The sequence below is a fragment of the Manihot esculenta genome, chromosome 11, assembly GCF_001659605.2.
Source record: "Manihot esculenta cultivar AM560-2 chromosome 11, M.esculenta_v8, whole genome shotgun sequence".
NCBI classification, from domain to species: Eukaryota; Viridiplantae; Streptophyta; class Magnoliopsida; order Malpighiales; family Euphorbiaceae; genus Manihot; species Manihot esculenta.
In genome coordinates, this window is record NC_035171.2 from 20,741,323 (window position 1) to 20,761,122 (window position 19,800).

The following is a 19,800-nucleotide window of genomic DNA, read 5'->3' on the forward strand; positions in this document are numbered from 1 at the left end:
CAGGAGTGTTGGCTTTTGGCAAGTTGATGTAGTGGGACCTCTGACTGCAAATTGAACTACTTTGAAGGCCAGTAGAGGGATAAAATCAGATTAATCACTAGCATAAGATTCTCAAACAAGAAGTTCAAAACCATCCATTTTATGCCAATTATTGAAAGGAATCTTTTTGAGATATAATTGGAATCTGGCCTCAGCTTCTGCATATATATTTGTATGAAAAATACCTAATTGGCATTTATTCCTTTCTCAACTTCTTATACAATTTGTATTTTGGAGGCTTAATTATATAAATATCGACGGTGACGGAGGCTGAATTTATTAGGGGCCAATATAAAAATAAAATAATTTTATTATAGACATTAATTATGGTACTTCATTTGAATTTTACCATAATTAATAATTATTATTTAATTATTATATATAAAAAAATTATTTTAGATAATTTTTTAATATAACACTTAATATGTTTCTATACTTATAAATTTTATCTCATAAATAATATAATTACTCACTAATCGATTCAGTTTACTTTTATTTTTTATTAAAATTAAATCGAATTAAAATTTTTATAAATAAAATTTTAATTGAATTAAAAAATAAAAAAGTAAATTAAAATTTTAAATTAATTAAATTTAATCAATTTTTTTATTTAAACTAAATACGGATTGCTTTTTATCTTAAATTTATAATAAATGCCGATTTATTCCAACCTCGTCCAATGCAAATCTTTTGTAATTATTTTTTCTTTTTACTATCCTTCACTATCCTGTCTAGGGATGGCAACGGGTAGGGTACCCGCGAAATTCAGGGTACCCAAATCCGAACCCGATTATATTTACAAAATCCGAACCCGTCCCAAATCCGTTTAATATTTTATTTTTACTATCCGAACTCGTCCCGAATCCGTTTAGCAATACCCGCACAATACCCGAACCCGATTTTTTTAATTCAATTCGATGAGAAAAACTGCCAAATAAACTACACCTAACAGTTGCACAACCGCAGTGTGTTCAATAACAAGAACCAGCAACTCAGCAACCCAGCAAATAATGATTTATAATCATATAATCAGATTAATTCCATAAATTCTAAAAATCAACAGTATTACATTAATCAAATAGTAAATAATTAGATTTTTTAACAGTATCCAAATAATTAGATAAATAGTTCCTAAATTCTAAAAATCTTTAATAGCAACTAAAAATTTTTCAAGAACATACACACAAAAGATCTTGATTATCAAAAAATTTGATTGTAAACCTGAAGAGAGTTCCAGGAGATGTCGCCGACGCCGATTGAGGAGGGGAAGGGTTGTCTCTAGCATCAGTGAAGTGGAGGAGAGAAGCGTCAATTGAAAAGAGTAGATGTCACCGACTGGAGAGAGAGAAGGAGATATCGCCGATGCCGACCGGGGAGAGGGAAGAGTTGTCTCCAACTGGGAAGTCGGAGATGTCGCCGCTGGAGAGAGAGAAGGAGATATCGCTGACTGGGGAGATCGCTGACTGGGGAGAGAAAGGAGACGTCGCCGGTGCCGACTGGGCTGCCGGCAGTCGTCAGTGAAGTAGGGGAGAGGCGTGACTGAGAACTATGGGAAGGGAAGCGAGGGAGAGAGGCGCCGACGAAGAGAGAAAGCAGAGTAAAATGAAAAAATGAATTAGGGATTAGGGTTACTTCACTTAATTTTGTTAATATAGCTAATCGGGTTCGGGTAACGGGTATCCGAGCACCTATTCCCGAACCCTACCCGAATCCGAGACGGGTAGCATTTTTCAAACCCGAACCCGCCCAAATCCGTTTTATAAAAACTCAAATCCGTCCTAATAGGGTTTGGGCGGATCGGGTACCCGCAAAAACCCGCCCGACTGACATCCCTAATCCTGTCTTATATTGTGGAAATTGGAAATGTAGTTTATGAAAAAAAAAATACTCATAAATTATAATTTTAGTAGTACTGACTAATAAAACTCTAAACTTTCAAAATTTATAATTTTATCCTAAATTAAAAAATTAGCAATAAACACTCTGCCCTAATAGCTGACTGACATTTTCATGAGTGCAAGTTCAAATAAAATTAGAATTTAAAAGAAAATAAAAAAATTAAATTTATAATATATTCGACTTCTGAACTATAAAAATCACTATAATTAAATATGAATTAGTCATATCTTATTGAAAAATAAGTTAGAAATAGTCTTATTAATTGTTGATTATCTTCTAAATTTTATTAATTATGTTTTAAATTTAATTTACTTTATTGAAAAGCTATTTTCACCTTATGAGGATTTTTTTATTATTTATAAAAATATAAATCACAACTAGAAGAATTTAGATTAAATTAGCGAAGGAGTTTTATTTTTAGAAAAATGATTAATTTATATTTAATTGTTATTATTTTTATTAATTCAGATGTTGAATAAATTATAATTTTAATTTAGGTGTTGGATGAAACTTAGAATTAAATTTCATCTCTAATTATAATTTAATTATATAATTTAATATTATTTTATTATTTAATTAAAGAAAATATTGTTTTACACATTTTTTTTTATCCTCTTTCAACCTTTAAGGCATATCTTCGGGAAAAATGTATTCATCCAGTAATTTAAAATATAAATGAATTTGTAAATTTTATAAAATCTAAGTATCTTTTAATTTGTTAATATTTATTTTTAATATGCATTCAATAGCAAAATTCATTAATATCAAAATACTATTTTATTATTAGACTAGAAAATAATTTAATATTGATTAATTTTTGTAATTTTTTAAAATTAACCTATTAGTTTTTATAAAATAAATATTTTCTTTTATTCACAATTTAATCTCCATAATTTTATATATTTGAATAATTTAGTTTCTAAAATATAAATATGTATAATATATCGATAATTAAAAAATAATATAACAATAATGATTTAATTATTTTTATTATAATGAAATATTAAGTTTTTTTAAATTACAATAGCTACTTTTTTTAATACAAAATGTCACATGTAAGTTTGACTAAGCTGTCTGTAATAAGTTGTAGTTTATTGTAGACAATAATAAATATTAAATAAAATTTATTACTTTTACTATGTTAATACATTTTTTATTTTTTAAAAATATAATTTATTTTTAAGTCTATATTTTTATCTTATATCATTATCAAACTGAATTAATTAAAAAATTAAAATAATTAATTTTTTTATTATAAAATTTGACTAAAATCTCACTATTTAAAAAATTAAATTACATTGATATGATTTGATTTGAAATTAATTTTGAATTGATTTTGTGTGATTTATTTAAATAGACTCAAATTCTTTTTATTTTATAAATTTTATTAATTTAAATTCAATAATTTAAATTTAATATAAAATTATTTAATTCAATTTGATTAGATTTAAAAGTTTTTTATTAAAATTAAATTAAATTAAATTAAATTTTAAAAAAAATAAAACTGAATTAAATTATTTTTATTTTAAAACGAAACTAAAATCCTGTTTGGACACTATGTTAAGTTAAAATATTAGTTTTTATTATTTATTTTTTAATAACTAATATTTTATAATAGTATTATGATTTAATTAGAGAATAATGAAAAATTATTCTTCTTAATTATATTTATATTCTTTAATTTTACAAATTTATAAATTCAATTTTTATTATTATTATTTTATATTTAATATCTAATTTCATATTTATTTTATGTTAAATATTTTTTTAAATCACTATAAAAAAGTAATTACTAATAATTAATAACATAGCTAACAGCTATTTAAGTCGTTAATACGCCCAACGTCACCTAAATTTGGAAGTTGATTTTTACGATTGAAACCGAGGCTGACCCCTATTCGGTCTTCACAGTAACATTGTAATAAATGTTACCTCAAGACACCCTTCGTTTCTATACCACCTTCTCACGGCACGACACGTTGTACAACCAATGGTGCAATTATTAATTAAGACAACACCATGGCCCACATGGGGTTTTGGTTTGTTGCTGGTCACATTCCACGTGGACTCACGTGAACCCTATTTCATGCAACAACCATGATATCGCCCGTACACTATATCAATTTATCCAAAATAAACTTCTTCCATTGACTCTCTTACTCACATCTTTTCCTTCTTAAACTTCTTGCTTTGTTTCTCTCTCCATTTACCGTATAGATATAGTGGCGTGGAGCCCAGACCTGGACCTTTGCTTTGCTGGCTTCAAGCTCTCCATTGTTGGTATTTTATGGGGCTTGTCTGCTAATACAAGAGAGAGAAACATACAGAAGAAGAGTCATAGCTCATAGAGCGAACGAGAGATTTGAGAGTTATAAGTTGGATTGGGCCGTTCTTTTAACAAAGACTTTCTCTTTTTCTGAAAGCAGACCTTTTTTCACTTCCCTTTTGTTTCTGCAACAAGTTCATCATCTACAAGAGCACTAGCGAAAATCAGCCAAAACCCATTTGCAATTTTTCTTCTTCTTTTGTTTTGATGGATCCACAGATCTAATGCTTTTATACCCACATGAAGTTCTCCTTCCACTTTAAGAGTTATTGTCTTTTGTGAACCGGTCAAATTTCAAGGTAAGTTTGGAAATTGTTCAAATTAGTTGAATTGTGGTGATTCATGATACTGTGGGTTTAATGATTCAATGTAAAATGTTAGACCTTCTGGATTTTCCTATGGCTGACCGAACTTTTTATTGGGCGAGAAAACGTGGGCTTTGACCACTCTTTTTTCAAAGGTCCCCTTTTTGGTGATTGTCTTGATATTTTTTCATTATTAGTGGCTGTTGTGTTCTTTAGTCATCTGCTTTTAGGGGAAACGGTGGTGGTTTTATTATTGCTGGCCTTGATTCCTTCTGTTTTCTGTGCAATTCATAACTGAAACTAACAGAAAAAGGCGGCTTCTTTACACCTTTCAATTGATCTATTGAGTTTGTAAGGTACAGCTTTTGATTTCTCTGTAAATTTTAGTTGATTTTATCATGGTGCAGAGCTGTTTTTGCTGAGAAGTAGAGATGTATAGATTCAGAATTGGGGCTCTTGGGTAAATGGGTTTTTGGAGTCCTTTCCATACACTCACACTGTCTTTACGTTGGTGCCTAACCTTTCTGTTTACTTCTCCTGGATTGAATGTGGGGTTGTGGGATTTTGTTATGAGGTGTTGTTGAGTCCTTATTGTGTTGTTGCTAATTTTATTTCTGATTTGTTGATGTTGATGTTGTTGTGCATACTCACTGTGTTGTAGAGAAAGATTCAATTTACTGCTGGTGTTTGTGGATAAGAGGTTTGTTTGGGTGCTTGTCAAATGTGGATAATTTGGAGGTTTCTTTGGATGAGATGAGGGATGTTATCTGGATTGATGAACTTTTTGAGGGCCTGTTTTCGGCCAAGATCTGATCCATATGTGCACACCAGTTCGGATAGCAATGGTCGCCAAGACGGGCTATTATGGTACAAGGACCATGGGCATCATGTTAATGGTGAATTTTCAATGGCAGTAGTGCAGGCCAACAATTTACTTGAAGATCAGAGCCAGATTGAGTCAGGCAATTTGAGCTTACATGAGTCTGGCCCATATGGTACCTTTGTTGGAGTTTACGATGGACACGGGGGACCTGAGACTTCGCGTTATATCAATGATCATCTCTTTCAGCATCTCAAGAGTAAGTGACTTAAACAGATTTCTCTTTTTTCATGTGGTTCCTGGTTTTTATTACCCTTCTTACACTCGCTGAAGAAGCCAAGATTTAATTTTAAATAAATAAAAGCGGTGTAATATGACAGTGCAGGCTTTAGATACATTGAAAATAAAGGATGATGTAGATGGCTTCTGTTAGCTGCTATTGTGGAATAGGGAGTGTATATATTTTTACCTTTAGGGGGTGTCTCTCTCTCTCTCTCTCTCTCTCTCTCTTTATATATATATATATATATACATACATAATTAGCCCTCTTGAATGATAAAAGATTGGCACTGAGTCAATATAGAGTAAAGATTGATATCTATCGATGACTGCAGGAAAGGAAATGGAGGTTTTCTTGAAGGTTAAATTTTGATCCTTAAAATTCAGTGATTAATTTGACAAGTAAAAAATTTTGTAGCTGGATTTTGAGCGTTAAGATCATTTCTATGCACTAAAAAATTTTCTATTTTAATGCTTACCTCTAGGATTTAGTACAGAGCAACAGTCAATGTCAGTGGATGTGATTAAGAAGGCATATCAAGCAACAGAAGAGGGTTTTCTTTCTCTTGTCACTAAGCAATGGCCTATGAAACCACAAATTGCAGCTGTTGGATCATGTTGTCTGGTTGGTGTTATCACTGGTGGAATCCTTTACATTGCCAACCTTGGTGATTCCCGTGCTGTATTGGGTAGAGCTGTGAAGGCAACAGGGGACGTTTTGTCCATTCAGCTCTCATCTGAGCACAATGCTTGTATAGAGTCTGTGAGACAGGAGCTGCAATCTCTGCATCCGGATGACTCGCATATTGTAGTTTTAAAACATAATGTATGGCGTGTAAAAGGCCTCATACAGGTAAGTTGTTCACCGTGCAAAAACTGGTTGTTCCTTGTGACTCTTTATTGTTGTCATCGTCATCATCATCATCATTTCTTTTCATTTAGAAAGGAGTTGGAAATTGTCATGGCTGCTTGTAGTTATTTTATTGCCATCCTCAAGAGATGGCAGGTTGGAATGGGGATTAAGGCTTGATTGAGCTGAGTTGAATAGAGATTGTGATAGTAGGAATTTCTGTTAATTTTCTGAAAAAATGTACATGTCATTGAAGAGGGATACATTTGAGTAAACTCATTTAATGTTGGCGTATCAGATTAGAGCACTCTATACGTTTTATAAGAAATCAAGGTAAACTTTCATTTTCTTCATGGATTCATGGAAACAGGTCATTACCAATATGTTACTGCCATGCTTTTCTTTTCTCCCTAAGGTCATAAACAGGATACTTATGAATTCTAGTAGCTATTTGCTTGGCTGATAGATGAATGTGGGACCTTTTGATGTTAGCTTAATTATGATTTCAAATTGCTCGATAAAATGTAAGTTTGTAATAATTAGTTAGTTTATCTTGCATATTAATAAGTGTCAGAATTGATGAGATTCCATCTTGCAATTAAGGGGGAGTATTATGGAAAGTTATTCCTATTTAATATAGGATTTGTATTTCTAAATAGACAATAATATATGTTTGTATATTCCAAAAATAGAGAGGTTTGATACATTCCTAATATAGTTGGAAAATTCCTTAATTTATGGTATCATACCATATATGTCTTAGATCTTCTATTTATAAATAGGGAAGCATTAGTCATAGAGCCAATTCAATAAAGATATAGCCCTTTGAGATTTTGTTCGTGGATGTAAGCTCTCATAACCGAATTCTCATGTTATTTTCTTCTTTCTCTTCTATCATTTGAATTCATGGTTTTAAATAACGGACAACCGTTATGTAATGAGTTTTGGAGGGGCGTTACCCGTTATACAACAGCCCCCCTTGATTTGCAGCCATAACGGCCATAACGGTAACGATCGTTACGTAACGGGTAACGACCTGGTAATGGCCGTTATTTGTAGTTAAAATTCTTTTATATCCTTCCTTTTTTGGCCCTTATTCTCATTTTCATTAGTTTCTACACTTTTTAGCAGCTCAAACAGCTTGAAAGGCCATATTTTTAAGTTTTTTTTTCCCTTTCTCTTTTAAATTTTAATCTTCTCTGCATATTTCTCATATAAGTTTAAATCCATCGTAAACTACTCTATTTTCAAGCTTATTTCTTCAAAAAAGTTCGTTAAATTTTATCTATTTTAGTTTTTAGTTGCTATTTTTTCCCTTTTTTTTAATTTTTTTGTGGATTAAAGTGTTAGTTTTGAGTTAAAATTGTACTTTGAGCTATTAGTTTACTCATCTATAAAGATTATGTTGGTTTTTCTTATTTTAAACTATATGATGTTTAACTTAAGTTAAATAATTTATATTTTATATATTTATGTTTATTATGCATTTGTATACATTATTTTGAATTAAATCTAATCAATATCATTTCATTTATGAATTTTGCAAATTTTTTTGAAAATTTTGCATAGTGCCAAACCGTTACCGTTACGTTATAGATGTTACAAGCCTGTTTGTTTTACTCGTGACCGCGATTTAAAACCATGTTTGAACTTTAATAATAAGGAACATTGTTTAGACACGCTCTCTCTCTAGTGCAATAAAAGACAAGCATTATTGGACATAAAAGTTAATTACAATAAGAAATTTATCGACAAGTGTGCTATGTGAAAGGGGATTGAGATGCAATGTTACACAAATTAAGCAACTTTGCTCCATTTAAGATTATTAAACTATTACTATTTGATGTTCAGTTTGGCCCATTGCATCTCACCTTTGAATTTTCACTAATGATTGAGATCTATTCACCTTTCAGGTCTCCAGATCTATTGGTGATGTGTATTTGAAAAAGGCTGAATTCAACAGGGAGCCCTTATATGCCAAGTTCCGACTTCGTGAACCTTTCAAAAAGCCAATTTTAAGTGCAGAACCATCAATCTCGGTGCACCAGCTGCAGCCACACGATCAATTTATTATATTTGCATCTGATGGCCTTTGGGAGCATCTTAGCAATCAAGAAGCAGTTGATATAGTACAAAATCATCCACGCAGTGTAAGATAATTTTTGTCTCAGCACTAACATAGTTTATTTTTTGAAGATTTTTCTCTTTATAAAACTTTATTAGTTTAGGAAGTACAGAAGCTAGTTCTAAAACTTTTTGCTACCTGATGTTGGAATTAGGAATGTATAATGTCATTAAATGGTTGATCATTAAATTTGTCTGTTATGTTTGTATCATATTGTTATATCATCACCATTGTCCTCATTGAACAAAGCTTTCTGTTTGGGCCCAGCAATTATTTAGACAATGATTACAGTTGCAATGTTTCAGGCAGAGAAGTCGGTCTTTTGTATTTTTATGCAATTTGTTTATCATCTACTTCATATTTCATTTTTTAATGACGACCATGTTCTCACAGAGAGTGAACAGGCAGGTATTTTTTTCTAGTAGGAAAATTAACCAACAAGTCTTGGTTTGTCCTATTTTCCATATGCTTTGTTTCATATTCATCCATAGTCTTTGAACTTGTTTGTTGCTGATTTTCAACACGGTCACTAAACTTCAGTTTGTAACCATATACTTTTGTTGTGTTTCACTTACAATAAGATCCTTATTGCTAGATTTGTTAAAATTTCACCCAGATTGTTGGCATTATAATAAATATTAGATTATAGTAAATCTAATACTCTGCTGTACTGCTCAAAACATGTTTTGGACCAATCAACATGGTTGTGGACCCACTTTGTATTCACCTTGAGCTAACAATAGGCAAATTATTGATATCTGTAAAACTCAAGGGCTAGAATATAGAATTTGAAATGTATCTTAGTGGACCATAGGTTTCTTATTTAGATATCCCCGCTTGTTGAGAGTACAATGTTTTTCATCTACAGCCTCATTGGTATGTTTTTCTGCTTGTTCCATCCTTAACCCATGGGCAATGTTTCGAAGTTCAAACCCCTGCTTTACAGTTCCCGTACTTTGAATGGGAAAGAAGGGCATGTTTGTGTTCACTTGTTTGTTCTAACCTTCATGCAGGGAAGTGCGAGGAGACTGGTGAAAGCTGCTCTGCAAGAAGCAGCAAAGAAGAGAGAGATGAGGTATTCAGACTTGAAGAAGATTGATCGTGGTGTCAGACGACATTTCCATGACGATATTACTGTGATTGTTGTGTTTCTTGACTCAGATCTTGTAAGCAGAGCTAGTTCAGTCAAGGGCTCGAATATATCCGTTAGAGGGGGTGGAATCAGTCTGCCTCCTAAAACACTGGCTCCATGTGCTACGCCAACAGAAGCTGGCGGTACCTGATGAAGCTGTATCTCCTACTTTTATCTCTTGTATTATTCTCATGTGAATACCAGGTAGCTTCCAGAAGTGAGAGAGGAGCCACCCTTCAATTCTTTAATGTACACTGTAACTTTTAACTGAGAACTGATACTTGCATTTAGCTTCTGTGCAAACACTAGAACCGGATAACTATAAGGTGACAATTATTATAGTTATTTTTAGGAATTTTTTTTTTCTTTTTTTGCCTTACTTGGTGTCTTTGATTGTTGCAAATTGTACAACCGGGCAAATTAAGTTACTCTTGACTTAATTTTAATAATCAGAGCTAACATGGAGAAAAGTTTCAACTGTAGTTGTGTGGGACGACAGATTCTTACAGAGTTGTCATGTAGACATGGTATTCTGGAAGCAGCAGTATTTGGGAAACAACGTCCGAGGAACGACGGTCGATAGGTAATGTTGTTCTTGTGGAGGGTATTCTGATCTGATGAACTCTATTGATAGTGTTGCAGTTGCTTTGGTTGAAACTTCTACTGTACATGTTTCTTAGAAATTTCAGTTTTTGTTTTTAGGTTGAAGAAGATGATTGTTTCATGCTTAGATTTAACTTTTTGATGGACAATTTCCTTTGATGCTTCCAAATGATCACACAAACTCTCTAACCGGACAGCCCACAATTACATGGGTGAATTTCCGAAAAGCATATAAAAGTGATCATGTATTTTCAAAATGTCTTTAAGATATCAATGGATTTTGATTTCGTCTCTTTATTTATTGAACGACTAATACTTAAAACATACTTAAAATGTCGTTCTAAAAACAATGTTTTAATATAAAATTTTAAATAATAGAGGAATGAAAATGTTAATAATAGTAAATTAGGGAATAAATAATAATCTATTTAAAATTCCGCAGTTGAAATATTATAGAAAATATGAAAGAAGTAAAGCGTTTAACAAAATTAGAACTTTGAAAAGCATTTCATCCTTGCTTTCAATCAGTGTCGGAATCAAAATTTATATATACTTGGAGCGATCACAACTAAAAAAATAAAAATACTTATATTTAATAATTATAATAAATTATTATAAAAAAATTAGATGAACAATATAAAATAAACATGGTTTAAAATACAATATAAATTAAATGTGCAAATTTTTTTTTTAAAAATGTTCAAAATTATACATTATGAAAAAAATTTGGTGTGCAGACAATTTTTTTAAACCAATAGCCAAAGCGCAATGCGAAAATTTTAATTTTTATTAAATATATATATATATTTTTTCTGAAATCGGTGCCGCCATCCCTATTTCTACCCCTGCTTACAAGTTACCGAACCACACACAACAACGGGACGCTATTTGCATATTTTCAAGGCAAACGATTAGGTATCAGCTCCTCTCCCTCTAAATAATTTGCATTATAAGGCTATAAGTCATAGCAAATCTTCACAACTAACACTAACACTAAAGAGAAAGATAATTGATGAGCCATATAATTGTGAACTAATAGGAATTCTATTGTGTAGAAATATAAAGAGCGACCTTTCTCTTAAATTTTCTATATGACTTTACAATTTCTATAAAATTTGATTGCTACTGCTTCTTCCTTAGCTACTGCTGCTGCACCAAATTTAAACCACCTGCGTTCATGGCAACGATCATCGGAAGGATGGATGAAAGTCAATATGGATGTTTTGTGGGTTTAGGTACTGTTCTACATAACTCGTATGAGGAGTTTGTGGCGACTAAAGGCTGACGTTATTCAAGTTTCTTGCGACTAAAGGCTGACGTTATTCAAGTTTCTTCTCAGCAAAAAACGCAAAAGTTATAGGTATTATTGAAATTTTAAATTGGATAAAGAGTGAGAGTTGGCAGCAGATTCTGATCGAATCGAATACCTTTTAATTGTTCAAACAATTAATTTATCAGAATTTACTGTTAGATTATCCTTTTTCGCTTGATTGTTAGTGATTGTAAATTTCTTTTAAGTGAGATCGTTGATGCTAAATGTTGTTTTAGCTATATATCTGCGAATGTGATTGTCCATTTATTAGCAATGGATATCCATTTCGAGTTAGTTTGAAAGTTTGGTATGTTAATTTGCCTCCTTCTATTATGATTTATTTAATAAAATAATAAAATCACAAATGTTCTTAAAAAAATATTAGTTTATGAAAAAATTTACCTAGACTCAAAACCATCATGAATTCAAAACACATGTAAATTTGAAAAAATTACACAAAGTCTATTTTGATGTGTTTTGACTCTATAACGAATCAGGTCTATTGAAAAATTTTCCTTGACCTCTTGAATTATATATTTGAAGATTACCTGCTGAAATTGTGATACAATCTCTGAAATAACTGTCATTATTGCCTTAATATCTTATGTCAAAAAGCTTGAGGGTACTGAAAAGTGTTATACAAAATAGCATAATTCATTTCACATTCTACAAAAGCAAATCCCACAATAGATACCAATTTGATCACTTTTAATAAAGTATGGACCTCTCTCATAGTGGTTAGAGAGGAGTCTTGTATGTATAAAAAGAAAAATTGCTAATCAAACTGGTGATTTCTGGGTGATTTGAGATTATATCTTCAACAAGCATGTACGACTTTGTAAATAGCGAAGAATCCAAATTAGCCCTTAAATTTTTCATCAAATTGCAAAACAAATCTAATTCTATCTTTTTATTCAAATAAAACTCTGAACCTTTACTTCATATAATAATATTTTTTAAAAAATATTTATTAATTAATCTTTTAATTTTAAAAAATATATTAAAATTTTTTTAGATTTAAAAAGTTTATTAATTAATTTTTTTTATTAATTTTAACTATTAAATATTGAAGAAAAAAATTAAAATATCTTTTATATGAAAGGAAAAATTAATAGATTTTTTTAAAAAATTTAGAAACCTTTTAATATATTTTTTAAAATTGAGGAACTAGTGAATTTTTCTATATTACAAATATTAAATAATAAATAATTACAAATTAAAATTAATAAAACAATTAATTAATAATTTTTTTCAAATCTTAAAAATATTTTAATATATTTTTTAAAATTAAAAAACTTGAAAAAAAATATAATTCTTTTCTCAATATGTTTTTAAGTTTGAAATATAAATAATTAAGTATTTTTAATTAAAAAATTTAAAAATGCAAAAAATACAAGAGGAAGAACAAGTAAACAATTTTTAAAATTAGAAAATATAATGTTTTATTATTAGAAAATAATATTTTTTTAGGTAACGATTTATTTGAATTGAAATTTAAAGTTGAAAGTTTTCCTTAACTGAAAAAAAAAAGTTTAAATTGAACTTATTTAAACTTCGATAAAAGATTTAGAGGCTAATTTAGACTTTTTCCTTGTAATCTTTTTTTTTGTTCTTACAATGTACTTGCATTTTATCCGGTCTGGACAGGTAGATTATATCGCAAGTTGAGAGAAAATAACGGAAGCAGGAAGTTAAATCCGATAGCACCTGGATGACTTCCCAATGCCATTCACATTCAATTGTAAACTTATCAACCATCTGATCTCCCTAACCTTAATTTTCATGTTCAACTAGTAAATTTGGAAGAGAAAATTATTCTTTAATTTTATACGGAAACTCATTAATTAATTTTTTAATTTTAAAAAATATTAAAATATAATTAATATTTTAAAAAATTTATTAATTTTAATCGTTAAGTAATATAAAAAATTTAAAATATTCTTAAATCAGTAATTTATCATAAAAGGAAGTGTAAAAAAGTAATTTTAATTTAAAATAAGTGTGTAAAAATATTGAATTTTAACTATATATATATATAGTTTGATAAGATAGAGTTAATTAGTGAATTTCTTAAAAATTTGATTGATATCAAATAGTAGATAAGAGATGAAAATTTGATTAATATAATATAATGGATAAGAGATTATACTAACATACGCATATTGGGTATCTATTGAATTATATTTTTAAATGGTAACTTTATACCATGAAGGATCTGACTGACTCAAAAAAGGCAAATATTCTATCATTTTAAGTGTTGATCAATATGATGTTCGAGTTTTTTTTTTTATGGATGAGATTTTCATGATCAAATATTATAACTTATTACGGTTTTGTCTAACTTATTACGGTTTTGTCACGAGATTTTATCGTACGGTAACAGTTTATGACATATATTTTGAGTAAATATTGTGTCGTGTCAAATATTTCTTAAAGTTTCATTCAATTAACAAAATATTTTTCTTTTTTATGACAAACCAGAATGTTCGACGAGATGATGAGCTTGCCGCAGACAAGACTAGAGCTGCAGTAAAAGATCTATATGCTAGGATCTTGGTTGCAATATGAAGTACCGAGTCAATCTCAAAGAGAATTGAAAAAGCTAAGAGATGAAGAACTGCAACCTCAAATGATAGAACTCTTAAAAGGGTTCGTTACCCTCAGATATGAATAGCAATCATGTTCATTTTGATTCTGTTTTTTTCCCGGTTTTGTTCATTTTTAATCTTTAAATAAAATGTGCAGTCTAACTCACACCTGGAAGATCATGTTGGAATCCCATGAAACCCAAAACCAGATTCTTTATGAAGTAAAATCCTTTGCCTGCGCTACATATGGAAAATTCTGCAATGCCTCTCACCGGCTCCCAACATTTCAACTTGAGGCTGAGATTCACAATTGGCGCACCTGCTTTACCGAATATGTTGCAGCACAAAAAGCATATGTTGAAGCTCTCCATGGTTGGCTAAACAAGTTCGTAGTCCCAGAAGTTGAATTCTACTCGAGAGGCAGGAGTTCAGCAGCAACCTATCGAGCCGCGGGTCCCCCATTACTTACGATCTGCCATAATTTTTTATCTTCGATGGAGAACTTACCAGGTAAGCTAGAATCATATGCGTTGAAAAGCTTTTCAAAAGATGTAAGGGCTTTGTGGACTCAGCAAGGGTAGGAACAACAACAAAAGAGGAAAGTTGACAATCTAGCAAAAGAAGTTGACAGAAGAACTCTGGCATTGCAAAAGGCTGAGACTAGGTTTATTGAATCCAAGCTTATAGAGTACAAAACCAATCAGGAAGCAGAGCACTGCGACGATCACTTTACCGAGAAGAAAGATCAGCTGGACATGTTTAGGAAGAGGTTAGACATAGAAAAGGAAAAACACCACCACTGCATGCAAGAAACACAGAGGATGACATTAAGTGGATTTCAGACAGGATTTTCGGAGTTTTGGAGTCCTTGACAGATTTCTCCAAGGCTTCTATGAAAATGTACAATGATCTTGTGAACTGCGGTGAGAATGCTGAGAAAATAGATAACAAATCATACATAGAAGGTGCTCAGGTAGAAGAAATTGGCAGCAGGTGACAGGAGAAGCTTGAACAAGCTTCAAGTATCCGGTCTATAATGGATTGCTTGTATATTATATGATGTCGAAGCAGCTTGCCGAGACATATTAATTTATATTGTAGGATTTTTTTAAAAAAATTTTATTTAGCATGGACTACTAATTGTTTTATTGTGAATGGGTGTTATGTTGCCCACAATTTTGCTGCGAAGACATGAAAATTTCCTGATTTGCATTTTTGTTATCAACAAGAAATGCAGATATGGGAAATTCAAGTAGGCAATCCTTGTAATTATTTATACTGCAGTGTTGAATAGATGAGAGCTTTTTTTTTTAGTAATTTTAATTTTAAAATTAAGGTAATCGTTCAAGTATTCAATAGTTTATTTTCATTACTTCATTAATTACTTTATAAATTGATTTAAAAAATTTAGAGTATAATTTTTAAAATTTAAAGTGTAATTGGCAGCGTATTAGACTATAAACTACTGAATACTAAACTTATAAAAATTATAGCAATTAATTCATTAATCATGCTATTGTAAAAAATGTAGAAATAGTTCCGCTTTTAAATTTTACTTATTATATTCTAAATTTTCATAAAATAGTAAAATTATTTTTATTTGATTTTATCAATTTATAAAACTTCGCATGATAAATTTTTTCACTAAATAATAATAATATAACTAATTTATTTTTAATTGTTCCAATTTTTATAATATAACTAATTTATATTTAATTGTTACAATTTTTATACACTTAAGTATTCACTAAAAGACTTGCAGAATATTGCAACTCAAATAGGAAATAACAGACAGAGAACATAGCAGAAATGCCACCAGAAACTGCTGAAGGTTCTTCCTGTTACAATCTTATGCCTGGATTTTAAATTTATGAATTTGAATGTTTTTCCAAAGAAGATAAGCCAAGAAGGGTAATTGGGTAAATTTCTCCGAGAACAAAATTATCAACCCATGCAACAAAAAAATCTAGTACATGCTTATTGTAATTCTCAAACACAATTCAGATATATTCAAGTTTCAGCACATTCTATTAGTGGTTTTGTACAACATGCAATGATACACATCCTAATAGAAAAAAGCTTGGCTATGATCATGCAAATGAATCTATTTCAGTTACAATTACGAACTCCTCTTAACCCTACCTTAGAAAGAGGGAAACCAAGAATTGAGAGAAGATAATGAATTCACTAACTACAGCGGCAGGGGAATGTATACCAAAAAATGGCACAATGTCCACCTGCAACCAATTCTCAACTGCGGACCCCACCACAGCTCCAGCCACGAGTCCTCCTAAAGTTATTACAGTGGCTTTCCCTGCAGCCATGAAAGCACATCGTATTAGATGATTCGTAATTCTCTGATTCAATCTGAACTTCCACAGAAATTGAAATTTCCTCAATTTATGCAGACCATGTAGCCTTCCGAGTTAGCATTCCTTATGCCCTTTTTCATTAAATTGTTAACTACAGTTGAAGGAATTATATTTTTCATAGGAGATCAAGCTATGTTAGGTTTCAACTATGTCGAATATCACCCTTGCCTAAATTACTACAACAAAAAAGGGGAAATAATAAGTGGGGATTCACACTTCAGACAAAGTCAAACCACATTAGGTTTCAACTAGATCCATTATTGTTGTTAGCAGATGCTATTTATAAGGAAACACCATTTTAGACCACCTTCTCTTCCTCAGCAACAAGCATCAGGAAAGGAGGTAAAGAAGGCCTCCAAGATCAGGGAAAGATGTCAATCCTGATACGTGGCAAAAACCATTGACGGACTGAATAAGAGAGGGTATTACACTCCTAATAACAAGAGAATGCCAAATAACACTATTACAGCAAGAAGCATTTCCCCAATTTATGAGAAAAGAAATCAATTTTGCAGTTTGCGTGTTTCCAAGCATAGCCTGCAGAAATAGCAGGAAGCAAGCTATTCAATTTCACCTTAAATTAACTAGGTCAATTGACTGAAGATGGCCCAACATTTGTATTTGGGTGTAATGTTGGACAGTTTTCAAAAATCAAAATTTGAGTTCAAGTGACATACCAAATGTAATATGTTATTATTTTTTAGATACAAACTAATTCCACATACGAAAATAATATTAATACATATTTAACCGTAGCTAATTGATATATTTAATTCTAAAGACAATGGTAATTTAAGTGTTAAATATGTAGTTTACAGCTTCAATAGTAGATGGATTTAGTTTTGATGCAATAATTAAGAAGAATTTGTAACAGATATATTATTCTTAATTATTTTGTATATGTTGCTATTTTATATTAATAATATGTCTGTTATAAAATATTCATAATTATTGATGTAAAACAAAATTTATCACTGTTGAAGGGGTAAACAGCATATTTGATAATTGGACCACTTATCTTTAATTTTAATTTTGAAAATTGGCCAAAATTATACCTAAATACAAACGTTGAACTAATTTATCTAAAATTTAAACGTTGGAATTAAAATACAAAATGACATATAGATTGGGCTTTTTTCAGCCAATTAACTAAGGTTCAACAATTGCATAATGTTGATAGCAACTTGAACCGTTTTCCCCTTTTTCTGATCAACATGAGAAAGACCAAGCTAATTGTTCCTTCTTATATGCCTAAAACATTAAGCAATCAACATAATTACGTGCCATCATTCAGAACCACGTAAGCTATTCAAGAGATTTGAAACTTCTGTAGGAAAATTATTCAAAATTCATTTATGTGCCATCATTCAGAACCATGTAAGCTATTCAAGAGATTTGAAACTTCTGTAGGAAAATTATTCAAAATTCATTAAAAACCATAGGAAGGGAGACCATTACCTAACTTCACATTCTTCCTGGTCATGAAGTACAAGGAAGCACCAAAACTTGTAGCCAATATTAGCCCAGGAACATCAGCCCCAGCATAAGATGCCACAGATGAGGTGGTAGTTCCATTTACGTAGGTTAAAACCATCAAAGCTCCATATGCTCCTGCTTGTATTCCAAAATCACCAGCTGATGGTGTTTCCGATGAAATGGGTGTATTTTTCATAGTTGTCTGCAGCCACTGAGGTAATGATCCCAACCCAGGGCCACTTACTGACTTGACATCAGCATACCGGATGCCACTATTTGCAACCTTTCCAGCTCGACGTTGAGTTAAGCTTCGCATGAGCAACATATCATATGCAGCCTCAACCTAAACCGAAACTATAATATTGATTAGAAATAAAAATCAATCGAAATATTATTATTATTGTTAACTTTCTCCTGAGACAATAAATGCTAATGAAAATAGAAAAACACAACTTCAGTGAAACTATCACTAAAAGGGACATCTTGAATCAACACTATTTTTATGGCATGCATAACCATACTCAGTTGGGTGATATAAGCACAAGCATTGACCATAAGACGGTAAAATGGACAATTTTCTTATAACTTACGGATTTTTTTCATTTCATAAGCTCCATGCCACCAGATAACAACACACATCAATCCAATGACACATTAAATTCCATAGAAGACCCGTTCAATATTCAATAAACAATATAAAATCATAAGTCAGTGGCACATTAAATCTGACAAAGGAACTCATACGTAGTGACTAGTTGAAGCTGGAATTTCAATTCCCCACTAATCCACTACAATAGAACTCCATGAATCATTCAACAAAACAAACTAGATAGACGGTTCTAACTATTAGCACAATATATTCAAAGTTGATTAGGCATAGTGACACAGCAACTTTACCAGCTTAACTAGCATGTTAGCCTCACAAATAAATCCAAACATTAAACACAATACAAAATTCAATTAATTACCTACTCAAAATCAATGAATTAGACACAATATCACAAGATTATTCCAGTTTTGACCAAACACAGAATCAAAGTTTCTATCATTTTCTAAGCCTAGCCCTCAGTCTAACTATAATAACCGCATAATAATCTTTGAAAATTCATTTAAAGCAAGTAAATAAAATTGAAACGTTAGAGTTAAAGCCATGACTTCAAAATTAACTGAAATAAGCAAAACTGATTTTTTTTTTTTAGTGCACAGAATTAAATATTCCTAGGACCCAAGAAAACACTGAAATAACCTGCGCAATCGCTTCCTTGTTATCCTTGCACGTAGCAATAACGGCTTTTTTGGCGCGAAGTATGTCGTCGAAAGACGCACTTTCGGAGACCCCGAGAAGCTTGAGAGCGTTCTCGACCGACATCTCAAACGGCGCAGAGTCATCGGCTCGGGAACCGGCTCGCGCGCCACCCGCACGTAAGGGGCGGCGAAAAGATGGGACGATTATGGTCCTCCAAGGTTTGGAGGACTTTATTTGTGTAGTGGTTGCCGTGGAGGTTGGGAGATGGACCGGTGGCCGGGAGAAGGGTGAACCAGGAGAGAAGCGGTTGGGGCGGATGGAGAGAGTGGCCGCAGCCATTTTTGTGGACCAAAAATGTGGAGGATGGTTTGGTTCCTCTAGTGTCTATACAGGGAAATGGTCGAGCCACGGTTGAACCCCATAGATT

At 31.5% G+C, this 19,800-nt stretch overlaps 2 protein-coding genes and 1 pseudogene across 3 annotated transcripts; 2 read left to right on the forward strand and 1 right to left on the reverse strand.

Moving 5' to 3' along the window:
• Positions 1-4,147: 4,147 nt before the first annotated feature.
• LOC110626431 (probable protein phosphatase 2C 60) lies at positions 4,148-10,155 on the forward strand. Of its 2 annotated transcripts, none has more exons than XM_021772331.2 (5): positions 4,148-4,563; positions 5,231-5,648; positions 6,155-6,522; positions 8,433-8,669; positions 9,658-10,155. In XM_021772331.2, exons 2-5 carry the CDS (start codon positions 5,330-5,332, stop codon positions 9,925-9,927), a joined length of 1,194 nt encoding a protein of 397 aa, XP_021628023.1. In that variant the 5' UTR covers positions 4,148-4,563; positions 5,231-5,329; the 3' UTR covers positions 9,928-10,155. The 2 variants fall into 2 exon arrangements, with proteins under 2 accessions (XP_021628023.1, XP_021628024.1); XM_021772332.2 differs by lacking the exon at positions 4,148-4,563 and adding an exon at positions 4,871-4,925.
• A 4,005-nt stretch (positions 10,156-14,160) lies between these two features.
• LOC122725022 lies at positions 14,161-15,276 on the forward strand (annotated as a pseudogene).
• Positions 15,277-16,231: 955 nt separating this feature from the next.
• On the reverse strand, positions 16,232-19,788 carry LOC110625519 (protein CHAPERONE-LIKE PROTEIN OF POR1, chloroplastic). Its single transcript, XM_021771143.2, has 3 exons — positions 19,374-19,788; positions 18,110-18,470; positions 16,232-16,593 (listed from the first exon to the last, which is right to left on the reverse strand). The coding sequence occupies exons 1-3, from the start codon at positions 19,710-19,712 to the stop codon at positions 16,418-16,420; spliced, it is 876 nt and encodes a 291-aa protein (XP_021626835.1). The 5' UTR covers positions 19,713-19,788; the 3' UTR covers positions 16,232-16,417.
• Between the last annotated feature and the right edge of the window lie 12 nt (positions 19,789-19,800).